The sequence below is a fragment of the Bos mutus genome, chromosome 17, assembly GCF_027580195.1.
Source record: "Bos mutus isolate GX-2022 chromosome 17, NWIPB_WYAK_1.1, whole genome shotgun sequence".
Taxonomy (NCBI): Eukaryota; Metazoa; Chordata; class Mammalia; order Artiodactyla; family Bovidae; genus Bos; species Bos mutus.
The window spans coordinates 31778946-31793017 of record NC_091633.1 but is presented as its reverse complement, the minus strand read 5'-3'; the positions used below and the strand labels follow the sequence as shown (position 1 = coordinate 31793017).

General features: G+C 41.6%; 1 protein-coding gene across 2 annotated transcripts in view; it reads left to right on the top strand.

Annotated features, from left to right (window-relative positions):
* The window catches only part of GASK1B (golgi associated kinase 1B), a 73771-nt gene that overhangs the window by 9790 nt on the left and 49909 nt on the right, over positions 1-14072 (top strand). For both annotated transcript variants that reach the window (XM_070386424.1, XM_005909668.3), the window contains exon 3: positions 11303-11517. In XM_070386424.1, the coding sequence (XP_070242525.1) occupies positions 11303-11517 (215 nt within the window). The remainder of the gene's footprint in view (positions 1-11302; positions 11518-14072) is intronic.

Sequence of the window (14072 nt, the reverse complement as noted above, 5' to 3'; positions counted from 1 at the left end):
ACAAACTGCAAGCACCCCACCAACTTCCATTTAAATTCATTGTAAATCCCAAGTTGCTCACTGTTCTCCGCCTTGTACTGCCTCATCTTATCATAAAGCAGGAGAAATATGCTGTGTATTTTCCACTCTCCTCTCGAGTACATGTGAGCAGTGCTATGAGTTGCTGGCTGACAGTGCGACTGCCAGGGCAGGGAGATCGCAGCTGCACAATTCATGTTGTCTCAAGCTCTCAGGTAAGGACAGAGGTGTTTTTCAGGGAGTTATAAGAATCACCCAGATGCCCATACAACTTGGAAACACCCTGACTTCAAAATCCTAGACATCTTGGACACGGGGTGCAAACTTTCTTAAAATATTAACTCAAGAGTATAGGAATCATGTCTTATTTTTGAGGAGCTGGAAGGAAAACATGTTGTGTTCTTTATCAGAAAAGCCTTAAGGGTTTTATTTCTTTAGCAATCAAATTGAGTTGGTCAGCTTCACACACAGGTTTACTGAGCATGGGCTCCAAGCAGCGCTTAGCTCTGCTATTTTCTTGTTTGCTCACTACATACTTTCATTGGCCAAGTAGGGGAACCTGGGAGCCTTATCTGCTGTTCCTCTGGAAGGTGCCCCTGGATCTCCCACAAAGCTGGCATAGAAGGGTCAGTGGCTAATAGTTGCCACAGTCCTCACAGCCTGAAAATGGCATGTTCCTCAGTTCCATGCAGTCTGTTTCCTTCTCCAGCATCACATTATCCTTTTTTCTTTTAAGAAATATTTATTGAGCACCTGCTATGTGCCAGCCATTCTTCACTGGGGGCTATATCAGTGGGCAGAGCAGTCGAGAACCCCTGTCCCCATGGAGCTTCCAGGGTTGGATCACGTGACAGCTCATAGCCTGGAGGGGTTCCTTATATGACCCCTGCTCAAGATTCAGTCAGCTTGAGCCTGAGCCCACGGTCATGACCTTTCTATTGGGACTGAATCTGTTGCTGTCTCTAGGTGGGTTAAGGACTACATAGGTGCTGACCTCAGTTAATGGGCAAATATTGACATTTCAGTTGAGTTTGGTTGTAATTTGTAGTATGTACTTTCTATTTGTGACTCTAAACATGAGGAAGAAGCTGTAGAGTTTTAAATTCAAATAGCTTTGCAATTCACAGAGTGGACTGGCATATCTGTTTGCTAGGGCTGATACCACAAAATACCACAGACTGGATGGCTTAAACCTTTATTTCTCACAGTTCTGGAGGTTGGAAGTTCTAGGTCAAGGTGTCAGCTGGTTTGGTTTCTTTGAGGCCTCTTCCTTGGCTTGTAGACAGCCACCTTCTCACTGCGTCCTCCTATGAGCTTAACTGTGTGATCCTGGGCCCATTGCATTCCCTCACTGGGTCCAAATCTCTTTTTCTTTTATTTAGAAAAAATTAAAATTTTTCAAAAAAGTTTTTTTAGGATTCTTTTTTTATGTGCACAGGTTTTATTGCTTCTGTTTTATGTTTTGGTTTTTTGGCCAAGAGGCATGTGGGTCTTAGCTCCCTGAGCAGGGATTGAACCTGCATCCCCTGCATTGGAAGGAGAGGCCTTAACCACTGGACCATCAGTGAAAGTGAAAGTCGCTCAGTCATGTCCGACTCTTTGTGACGCCATGGACTATAGTCCATGGAATTCTCCAAGCAGGCCAGAATACTGGAGTGGGTAGCCTTTCCCTTCTCCAGAGGATCTTCCCAACTCAGGAATCGAACATTTCTCCCGCATTTCAGGCGAAATGTTTACCAGCTGAACCCCTAGGGAAGTCCCCAGATCTCTTCTTCTAAGGACATGAGTCATACTGCATTGCTGCTGCTGCTGCTGCTAAGTCGCTTCAGTCGTGTCCGACTCGGTGTGACCCCATAGACGGCAGCCCACCAGGCTCCCCGGTCCCTGGGATTCTCCAGGCAAGAACACTGGAGTGGGTTGCCATTTCCTTCTCCAATGCATGAAAGTGAAAAGTGAAAGTGAAGTCACTCTGTCGTGTCCGACTCATAGGGACTCCATGGACTGCAGCCCACCAGGCTCCGTCCATGGGATTTTCCAGGCAAGAGTACTGCATTAGGACCACTCTTAATTGCCTCTTTCTCCAAATGCAGTCACCTTCTGAGGTGCTGGGGTTGGGACTTCAGCATGTGAATTTTGGAGGAACACAGTTCAGCTCATAACGACTGGCAGTCTAGACTCCCTGAATTTGAAGCCGTGTTCTACCACCTGAGAATTGTGTGGTCTAGGAGAAATGACTTAATCTTTTTCTGCCTTATTTTTTCAAGAGTATCAAGATATTGGTAATGTACTAACCTCATCGAGGTGTGAGCATTGAGTGAGCTGATGTGTATAAAATATATATAACAGCGCCACCCCTCTCAAAAGGACACTCAGTGATTGCTACCTGTTATTTTCATTTGGTTTCTAAGCTAATTCAGCTCTTCGTAATAATGTCTCCTTAGATTTTCTTAGTTTGTTTCTCTAAATTGATGTTTATGTGAACTAAATAAACAGGCACTTCATGTTGTCATTTAATGAAGGTGCTTGGGGTGGATGGTGGATGATCCCAGTCTTTCCTGTTTATGGAGTGCAAGGCACTTTACGTTCATGTCACCAAATTGTATGGCAGCCACACACACCAGTTAGTCTTGAACAGGTTTCCTGTGGGGAAAACGAGGCTCAGAGAGTAAACGTGTCCTCCAAAGGCTGGCAGGTCATGTGCAGTGGGGCTGGGACCCAGCCTCATCCTCATCACTGTATGAGCCTTCGCCATTACCCTCTCGCCTTAATGGATTCTCAGCGGGTGGGGCTGGGCCTTCCCAGGTAATCAGCGTCCACATCAGAACCTGCTACCTCCATGGCCTTTTGGTATAATTCCCGAATGGAGACAGGATGCCTTAACTGTCCCCTTCTCAAGACACTGATTTTGGGTCCCAAGGAGTGAGGCAATGCGTCTGCACCACTCCTGTGTTTATCATTCCCAGTCTCAGAGAATTATGGAGATGTGGGGCTGGATGGTAGAATGAGGGCCTGGAACCCCTGAACGCCCCCACTTCTACTTCTCAGGGCCTCTAATTGTTTTTGATCCATTTATACTGTTGTTATTCAGTTGCTCAGTCATGTCCAATTCTTTGAGACCCCATGGACCGCAGCACACCAAGCTTCCCTGTCCTGTACCATCTCCCAGAGTTTGCTCAAACTCATGTCTATTGAGTCGGTAATGCCATCCAACCATCTCATCCTCTGTTGTCCCTTTCTCCTCCTGTCCTCAATCTTTCCCAGCATCAGGGTTTTTCCAGTGAGTCAGCTCTTCACATCAGGTGGCCAAAAGTATTGGAGCTTCAGCATCAGCATCAGTCCTTCCAATGAATATTCAGGACTGATTTCCTTTAAGATTAACTGGTTTGATCTCCTTGCAGTCCAAGGGACTCTCAAGAGTCTTCTCCAACACCACAGTTCAAAAGCATCAATTCTTCAGCACTCAGCTTTCTTTATGGTCTGACTCTCACATCCATACATGACTACTAGAAAAACCAAAGCTTTGACTATACAGACTTTGGTGGCAAAGTAATGTCTCTGCTTCTTAATACGCTGTCTAGGTGTGTCATAGCTTTTCTTCCAAGGAGTAAGCGTCTTTTAATTTCATGGCTGCAGTCACCATCTGCAGTGATTTGGAGCCCAAGAAAATAAAGTCTGTCACTGTTTCATCGTTTCCCCGTCTATTTGCCATGAAGTGATGGGACCGATGCCATGATCTTCATTTTTAATGTTGAATTTTAAGCCAGCTTTTTAACTCTTCTCTTCCACCTTCAAGAGGCTCTTTAGTTCCTCTTCACTTTCTGAGTACAGTGAAATCACCACTTACGAGGAGGTCACATCAACCAAGTGTTTATTCGGGGGCCATGGACTATTGCTTAGAACTTACAGTCTAGAGATGGAAAGTGGAGGATTCTGAAAAATTCACTCATTTATTCATCAGCATATTTGAATACTTGGTCTAGACATTATGTCAGGAGCTGGAGAACCAAAGATGATTGGTGATGAGTCCCTGTTCTCAAGAGCTCCCAGCTTGGAAGGCGGGAGGTGGCTAAGCAAACCTATCCTACAAGAGTGGTCAGGTAAAGACCTCAATGGAGATATTTTTGGGGAACCCTGCAGGCACAGAGAGGGATGTGTATTTAGGGAGATAGTTAGGGGTATTGAAAAAAGATGTAGAAGCAGTAATGTCAGACTGTGGATGAAGTGAGAGATGGGTGGGTGTAGAGATATGGAGAGAGCATGTGCCTGGAAAACAGTTCTGGGAAAAGGAGATTAGCGGTTGGAGGGGGAGAGTGGAGAATGATTGGGTTTGTGTCATGGAAAGACATGGACTTTATCCCACAGACCATGGAGAATCATTGACAAGTCTGAAGAAGAAGGGTGATGTGATGGGCTTTGGACTGCAGGAAGCTTACTCCAGTCGAGTTCATGGCTTCTTCATCTACATTAGCAAACACTAAATGGCACAGGACTGCATCACCCAGATGTGACGAACACTTTATTGGCAAAATGTGATTTTTTGTGTCTGTGGAACCTGGCAGTGATCCCATCCTCACGATCCTCTGAAGCTGAGGTCGGTTCCTGTTTTTCAAAGTGGAATATTGAGGCAGGAAGAGTCTGGAAGTTTCTATTTTCATAGCGGAAGTCCTGGGCAGACCTCGAAAGCAGAAGTTCCTGTCCATGAGTCAAAGCTTCGGAACAAAGAAGGACACTTTTTAAAGTGGAACTGATGGTTTGGATTGTTTGAGTCGTCTGTGGTGGAGGAAGTCACAAGTGCTTCACGCTTAGCTAATGCTTGAGGAAATGTGGAGATTATTTAAACTCAGTTCAATCTCAAGAAAACTAGTGAAACAGAAAAGTAACTAAATGCATTTATTTTTTTGTTGCAAGAACTAAATCACCCAGAAATCAGATTCCTAAAACAAGACCTTGTATTCAGGGCTCGATTGTCTGCACAGATTCTTAACATACAAAATATATGGAATTCTGCCTCTCTGTTGCTTTCCCCTTTTAAAATCATAAAAACCTAATATAAATTGGTTCTTCCTAATATGTGACAGTGCTGTATTTCAGTGTCTGTCTTGACCTCTCACCACCCTGCCAGACAGGTTTGGAAGATGGTCTTTTTACCTCTTGGGGTGCTCAGTGCCTCAGTCAGGGTGGCTGGAGGACTGGGCTCCAGTCTTGTGGAGACCAGAGATACTGTCAAGAGTAGGACCCTGGGACTTACCTGGTGGTCTTGTGGCTAAGACTGCATTCTCAATGTAGGGGACCCAGGTTCTATCCCTGGTCAGGGAACTGGATCCCATATGCCACAATTAACGATCCTGAATGCTACAGTGAAGACCCAACGGAGCCAAAAAAAAAAAAAAAAAAAGGGGGGGGGATACAATCAATATTTGTGACTTCTTTCTCAACCCCACCCACATGCTCAGCTCTTCTTCAGAGAAGGTTCTTTTCCTCAACAACGGCTATAGCCCAATTCCGGAGCCCAGCAGTATTTTGTTTTGCTTGTCTTTGCACTGAGAGCTCAGCCTTTATTTTAGTCCTTCATTCACTCCCTTCAGAACATTCTTCAACTGGCAGACATGTAACCTGGTCATCATTACACATGTATTTGTCCGATTCTGCTGAATTCCTAGCCACAGCATGGGTCTTGCCTGGACTGGGATCTGGTAGGTCCTCCATTTTTGGTATGTTTCACTCTGAACTCTTTCTATCCAAAACACAGGGACAAAATGGGTCCAGAAATTAAGGGGTAATGGTAAATACATGCTTTTGGAATAAAAAGATGCTTAAAAACCTGAGTATCTTATTCTCTGTCCCTACCCTCTCCTGAAAGGCCATCAGAATCTTGCATTCTTATTTACCCTCTCTCACATTAAGTAACTTGTCCAGGTTCATCAACACTAAGCCAAGAGGTCCTACCTGCTTTTTTCACTTTTGTCTAATACTTTTAGTCACCAGAACCCTACTGTGAAAGGCCCTGTAGAAAAATAGAGCAGATCATTCATTAATAACCAGACACCTGCTACCCTCTCATGGGAGGTACACCCCTTCAACACCTGCTTTTAGCAGATTAGAGTTTTGCAACGTTCAAATTTTCCTTCAGTGCATCAGACAGTTGCAATGGAACTGGACACAGTTGGTTTCCCGTAACAAAGATGAGCCTCAAGGTTTGGCTGGTCTTTGTTTTCTTTAATGGATTTTGGAGTTATTTTTAATGAAAGGCTCTGAGCTGAACTGTCACTTTCCTTTTTGTCTTGTTCACAAGAAGTCTTGGAACTTGGCCCATGTGATAAAAAAAAGGCTTCTGATTTCAGAGCTCAGGATGTTTTACTTATTTTTGCCCAGTGATAGATGCCGACTGACAACTCCACCTATAGTTCAACAAGACCCGTCACTGACTGAAGGCGAAGGGCACCTAGTCAACTAGGGTAGAGGAGGCTGTGTATAGCATTCATTCTTAGTGGATTTTCACATCCATCTTCTCAAAAGAATGTCTTCTTTGTGCTTTTGAATAAAGAACAAACTTGGGAGAACATAAAAATTCAGGGGAACTATTCAGATTTTGGAAAAAATATTAGTTTTATACTGGCAAGTCTCATTTTTTAAAAAGACAGCTGTATAACCTTTAGTTTACATGAGCACCCACATATCTTTTAAAAGCCCACTTCCTCCCCACTCTGACAGTTAGAATTTTATTTCTTCACTGTAAAATTTCTCTGGAGAGCACAGTGCTGCATCATTTTGACAAACCCGAATGTGAAGAGATGAATGCAGCTCATCTCTGAGGCACTTCAGGTAAGTTGCTTTAACCCATTTCCTGCTTTCAGAGACTATTTTTCTGTCATGCCTTCAGATCTATCAAAGTTCATTTAATGCTGTTATCAGCCATATTTTATACAAAGTGGAGTTCTCCTCGCAGTAGCTGCTCACAGTTCTGAGCTCTGGAGCCATCCTGGCAGCTGTCAGTACCTCAAGGGAGGGCAATGTGCACAAATACTCTGCAAGACCTGTTTGTTGGGAGGAAGAGTGGGTGGCCTACCAACTCTGAGAACTGGCACTGGCCCTGCTTTCTGGAAGCCCCTTTCCCGTGGTGACTGATGTCAGGGAGGGCAGGATAGAACCTCTTTTTGTGACAGAATATTTGCTAACGGGAGATGGATGTGGAGGAAAACAGTCGATACTAACAGAAAACCAATTATTCCTATCTGCTGAAAGCTCCCTGTGGCCATTTGAGAACAATTTTTAAAATGATTTAATAGAAAATGTATCGTTCAAAAAATTTTAAGGTTTAAAAGGAAGAAAATGGTAAATGAAATGCAATATACTCAATAGACTGAAATGGTAATAGTTGATTCACTACAGTCTGTGGGTGAGAGATAGCCCACAGCCCATTTTTGTGTTTTGTGAGCTACTAATGGTTTCTACAATTTTTTAAATGGTTGAAAAAATATCATCATAATAATATTACTATGACACTTACAAATATATAACATGTATACTCAGTGTCTGTAATAAAGTTTTATTGGAACTCAGTCACCACCCTTTGTGTATGTATTGTTCCCACTGCTTTTGTGTCGCAATGGAGTTGAGTGCCTGCTAATGGACATTGTATGGCCCTCAGTCACCATCTGACCACAGGGCTAGATACCACAGTTAAAGTGATAATACTTAAGAATATTTAATTGTAAGAGACATGTTTGCACTATAACATTTAGTGAGACAGTTATGACAAACTATATGTGTAAGATGATTCCAAATAGTCTATCATCCTTTATAATTTTTGCATCTTTACCTTGGTAGAAATGTAAGTTCTAGGAAAGCCAAACAGCCACAAAAAAACAAAACAAACAAAAACCAAACAACTGAAAACCTGACATGTATGCATGTGTGCATGTATATATGTATGCTTTAGGCCTCGAGCAGCACTTGAGATATAGTAGATGCCCAATAAACAAATAAGGGCTAAGGGAAGGCTGATGAACTATGTGATTTTATAATGCAGGCATGGTCAAAGCAAAACCTTTCTAGGATATGCATATATGTGAGGCACCATGCTGAGAACTTTAAATGCATGATCTCATTAACCCTAATGCAGTTAGTTTTGGAAGGTACAGTATTGCCTACATTTTACAGAGGATGAAAGCGAGGTTTGAAGACATTATGTAACTTGTCTTACATCACAAATCTAAGAAATAATGTGACCAGAATTCAGAAAGTCTCTTGGGTTCCAGAGTCTGAACTCTAACCACAAGCTATGCTCCTTTAATTTCTAAAAACAACTAATTTTTTCAGGTGTGAAAGAAAGACATGGGAAAATATCTGATGTAAATACACAAATAAAAAAAAATACACAAATAATAGGACCAGTTACTAGGATGGGAGATTGTAGATGATTGTTGTTTTCTAAGGCTGTATATATATATTTCTTTGTATTATAGTTGATTAGAATATTTTATTAGTTTCATGTGGAGCATAGTGAGTCAATGTTTCTGTAGTTTTATACTCCATTTGAAGTTATTAAAAATCATGGTTATATTTTCTTGTCCTGTATAATATATCTCTGTTTTTTCTTTGTTTTTATGCATAGTAGTTTGTGACTCTTAATCCCCTACCCCTGTCTTGCCCCTCCTACTTCCCTCCCTCCACTGGTAACTACTAATTTGTCCTCTATGTCTGTGAATCCGTTTCTGTCTTATTACATAATTTGATTTGCTTTATTTTTTAAATTCCACAAGTATGTGATAACTTAGATTATTTGTCTTTCTCTGTCTGACTTATTTCACTAAGCATCATACTCTTCAGGTTCATCCATGTTGTTGCAAATGGCAGAATTTCATTCTTTTTTATTACCAGGTAGTATTCACTGAATGTGCACACACACACACACACACACACACCCCACATCTTTGTTGCCCATTCTTTTGTTGATGGACACGTAGGTTGTTTATGTATCTTAGCAATTGTAAACAGTGCTGCTGCAAAGATTGGGGTGCATATACCTTTTAAAGTTAGTATTTTTGTTTTCTACAGATACATGCCCAGCATTGTAATTGCCGGATCATATGGTAGCTCTATATTTAGTTTTTTGAGAAACCTTCATATTGTTTTCCACAGTGGCTGCACCAATTTGCCTTGCTAGTAACAGTGTAGGAGGGTTCCCTTTCTTCTACACTCTCTCCAGCTTTTGTTATTTGTGTTCATTTTTGTTATTGGAGGATAATTGCCTGGGAAATCCATGGACAGAGGATCCCAGTGGGCTACAATCCATGGGGTCCCAAAGAGCTGGACATGATTTAGTGCCTAAACAACAACAAAAAATCTTTGAAAGCTATGCTGTGTGTCTTACATGTGTTTGGTTACACTGGTTTATTCGTGTCTCCCACTACATGATGGACTGCTCCTGTTGTTATTGTTCAGTTACTAAGTCATGTCTGACTCTTTGCTATCCCATGGACTGATGCATGCCAGGCTCATCTGTCCTCCACTGTCTCCCAGAGTTTGCTCAAATTCATGTCCATTTAGTTGGTGATGCCTTCAAATGATCTCATCCTCGGCCACTTCCTTCTCCTTTTGCCTTCAATCTTTCCTAGCACCAGGGTCTCTTCCACTGAGTTGGCTTTTCGCATCAGGTAGCCAAAGCATTGGAGATTCAGTCCTTCCAGTGAATGCTCAGTGTTGATTTCCTTTAGGATTGACTGCTTCTACCTGAAATTTATTATTATTATTTTTAAAATTGGCATAGTATTTGAAGCATATACATTTAACATATTTATCTAGCATCTAAGAAGATAATTAGGTCCCAATAGCACCAAGTCATTTAGTACAGTAAAGGAAATAAAAAGGAGTGAGATAACAATTAAGTTCTTTAGTTATGGTTCCTCTTTCTTTATTTTTCTTTTAATTGTACATCAGTGATTGTGACCTATTTTCCACAGTCTGAAGGACTTTCTACATGCCCTGGCTTAAATTGCAAGGCTAAAAGGAGAAAGATTTTTCTTTTGAACAAAAGTGGAATGTAGGTGCTTAGAATGATTAAGTGAATGTTATTAATATTATTGAGGTCCCTGGAACGCCAAATTGAAGAGTGGTTAGAAGACTGACTGTCCTTGCATTAAAGACCAGAGATAAGAACTCTACAGAAGGCAAACAAGCAGGGTGGGAAAATAAGTCTTTAACAAAAACAAACAGTTATAGACTGAGAACCTCTCAGGTTATTTGAAAAAGCTTTAAAAATCCCTGTGATGTGTCTTGACATTCCAATCATAGTTTCAGAGGCTTCTATTGTTCAGGCTTGTTAAGAATGAGTTAAATGTGATTTTTCACATCCTTGTGACTTACTTTCTTTTCTTTTTTTCAAGAGATCATTCTGATTTTTAAGTTACAAGCAAAGCTGCTCATCATCCTCTTTGAGTGACTTTATTTGACAGACATTGAGGCTTGAGAGAAATACTTTTGGTTTTAAGCCTGCCGTATCATTTAATGTACAGTTCAGCAGTGAAATTTCTAAACTATCAAAAACATTCAAGTGACATTTTCTTTGAAATATATTCTATGCACTGGAAATTGAAAAAGATGATATTTGCCTAAATGTACTTCATGCAGTTTTATGTGAATAAATGATCATTTACCAGCAGTGCCATTGTTCTATCAGAAAAGAAAAAAAAAAAAATCCAAAACACCTCTAAACCTCTTACTTCCTTTCTCTTTCTTTGGAGATTATAGTGACTAGTGTGAAACATACAATTTCACTTTAAAATTTGCAACTTCTAAAAATTCTTTTTCTTCCTAATATCATACTGTGGCCTCAGAAAATCAGACAGTTGTTATTACAAATAGAGTGCAGCTCCACTCAGACACTGAATAGACAATTATAAATGTCTGGATTCTTTCCTTTTTCATGGTGGCTGCTTTTAGATGTGGAATAAAACCACATTAACCAGAGGGTGTTGTTATTGGTGGTTACAGGCCTATTCCTGCCACATCTGTAAAGTATCTTTTCTTAAAATCCTTTTCTTTCCTTGTCTAATAGTAACTTTCCATCGTATAAGACTGTTATCAGGAAGCATCATAAAGGTATATGAATATTAAATTATTCAGAAGACAAAGGGACCATAAATGTCATCTAATCCAATTCTAGCACATGACAGGTGAGAGTGTAAAGCTGTGAAAGAGTGAATGACATCCAAGGGCACTCACAGAGTCAGTAACTTGCTAACTGTTTTTTTCTTCTTCTTTTTTTTTTTTTTGGCTTTTATAGATGGCCGCCCATGTCCTTTCATCCTCTGGGATCCATCTTTGTCTCCAACAAATAATGAGACCCACTCTTCTGTTAAGCTCACTTGGGGAACTTATCAGCAGTTGCTGAAACAGAAGTGCTGGCAGAATGGTCGAGTACCCAAGCCTGAATGGGGCTGTACTGAAATACATCACCACGAGTGGTCCAAGATGGCCCTCTTTGATTTTTTGTTACAGGTAAGTTTTTTTTTAATCAAGTAAGTAGTTACCTGAGACTAACACTGAGTTATGGAAGTCTGTAGTGAGGAAGTTTCTGCACCTTTTGGGTTTTTATGAAAGTGTAGTTTAAATTCTATAATGTTGTATTTGGCAAGCCTGGTACAATGTCATAAGACATTATATCTTTTTAGAAATGTTCAGAAATGTCCCTCAGTCCTTTTATTAATTTCTGAATAGGTAATTCTTCAGTACATTACTACTAGAATCATATCTATCATAGATACAATTTATTATGATAACCCATCAGTGGCTTTTCAAGGTAGGTAGTCTTATAGCACTTGGAAGGTAAGTAAACTGAAGTTTGGTGAGGTTAAGTAACTCATCCAAGTTGTCACAACTGCTCAAAATGGGGCTGGAATCCTGGGATCTTGTGATAGTAAAAGTTTGGCTTTTTTTCTATTTTTCCACACTGTTTCAGGGGTCCCTTGGTCACTTTTCTTACAGTCACCATTTCCTGTTTTCTGTCCAGTAATTCTTTGTAAATACATCATTAAGATTGACATTGGAGAATAATAAATATTGGCCATCTACATAACTGCACGATTAAATGTTTTATAGGTTTCTTATAACTTTTATCTCCTTCTGATGAGGATCTCATGACTTTCTGTCCCCTCGTTCCAATTACTGCTTTTCTCTTCTTCCACTTTAGAAAAGCTGCCTGTTGTTGTATTGTTAATTAGTACTTTTTGTGGCAATTTAGGACTATCTTAGGACATCTACAAAACATTCTCCTTTTGTTAATTTTGTGTTGTGCATATGTGTGTGTGTGCCTTTTCAGCAAGGAACTAGAGAGGGACAAAAATGTAGGAAGAGGGGCTTCCCTGGTGATCTGGTGGTTATGAATCTGCCTGCCAATGCAGGGGACACGAGTTTGATCCCTGGTCCAGGAAGATCCCACATGCTCAGAGCAGCTGGGCCTACACGCCACAACTACTGAAGCCCCCAGCCCCCTAGAGCCTGTGCTCCACAATAAGAGAAGCCATTGCAATGAGAATCCTGTGCACCGCAACTAGAGAGTAGCCCCTGCTCACTGCAATTCGAGAAAGCCCAGGCAGCAATCAAGATGCGGTGTGGCCAAAAAAAAAAAAAAAAAAGTGTAGAAAGAAACCCAGTTTGGTGAGAGCCACAGGACAGGGATTAGGAACTTTCGAGGAGAGACGATCTCTGGTGTCCATGCCTCAGAGCCACCAGTGAGAACTGAGCTGGGAGCAGACCACTTGGTTTGGGGAGGAGGCCATCAGGAAGCACCAGATACTGATGAGCTGTGCATCTGTGAGGCTCAGGCCGGGCTCCGTATATGTATAATCTTATTTCGTTTATTAGCACACTCTCTCTATGAGGTAGACACCTTCTGTCCATTGTACAGGTAAAGTCACTGAGGCGTAAAGAGGTTATTATTGAGAACTGTGAAGTGTCTGAGGTCTTACTCTGCTTGTAGGCTAACAGGTTAGCCAGCCATAGATGTTAGCAGAAGATAAAGGACTCCCAGATGAGAGACAAATGACTTCATTACCCATGGTCCTTTGCCCTCAAGGCCCACTGGGGAGTTATGGAGTGGCCTCACTGAAAGCGCACACAGTGGGTTTTTGTACCTTCTAAGACTCTGATGCTGGGAGGGATTGGGGGCAGGAGGAAAGGGGATGACAGAGGATGAGATGGCTGGATGGCATCACTGACTCGATGGACGTGAGTTTGAGTGGACTCTGGGAGATGGTGATGGACAAGGAGGCCTGGCGTGCTGCAATTCATGGGGTTGCAAAGAGTCGGACATGACTGAGTGACTGAACTGAACTGAACTGAAGAAAACCTCCAGTCTTTATTTCATTTCTTTTTAACTGAAAAATGAAATGATGTACAACATTATGCTGGTTTCAGGAATACTCCACAGTGATTTGACATTTGCAGACATTATGAAATGAGCAGTGTGATAAAGCTAGCATTCATCTGTCCCCATACAAAGTCATTCAGTTCAGTTCAGTTCAGTCGCTCAGTCGTGTCCAACTCTGCGACCCCATGAATCGCAGCACGCCAGGCCTCCCTGTCCATCATCAACTCCTGGAGTTCACTCAGACTCACGTCCATCGAGTCAGTGATGCCATCCAGCCATCTCATCCTCTGTCGTCCCCTTCTCCTCCTGCCCCCAATCCCTCCCAGCATCAGAGTCTTTTCCAATGAGTCAACTCTTCGCATGAGGTGGCCAAAGTACTGGAGTTTCAGTTTTAGCATCATTCCTTCCAAAGAAATCCCAGGGCTGATCTCCTTCAGAATGGACTGGTTGGATCTCTTTGGAGTCCAAGGGACTCTCAAGAGTCTTCTCCAACACCACAGTTCAAAGGCATCAATTCTTTGGCGCTCAGCCTTCTTCACAGTCCAACTCTCACATCCGTACATGACCACAGGAAAAACCATAGCCTTGACTAGACGAACCTTTGTTGGCAAAGTAATGTCTCTGCTTTTGAATATGCTATCTAGGTTGGTCATCACTTTCCTTCCAAGGAGTAAGCGTCTTTTAA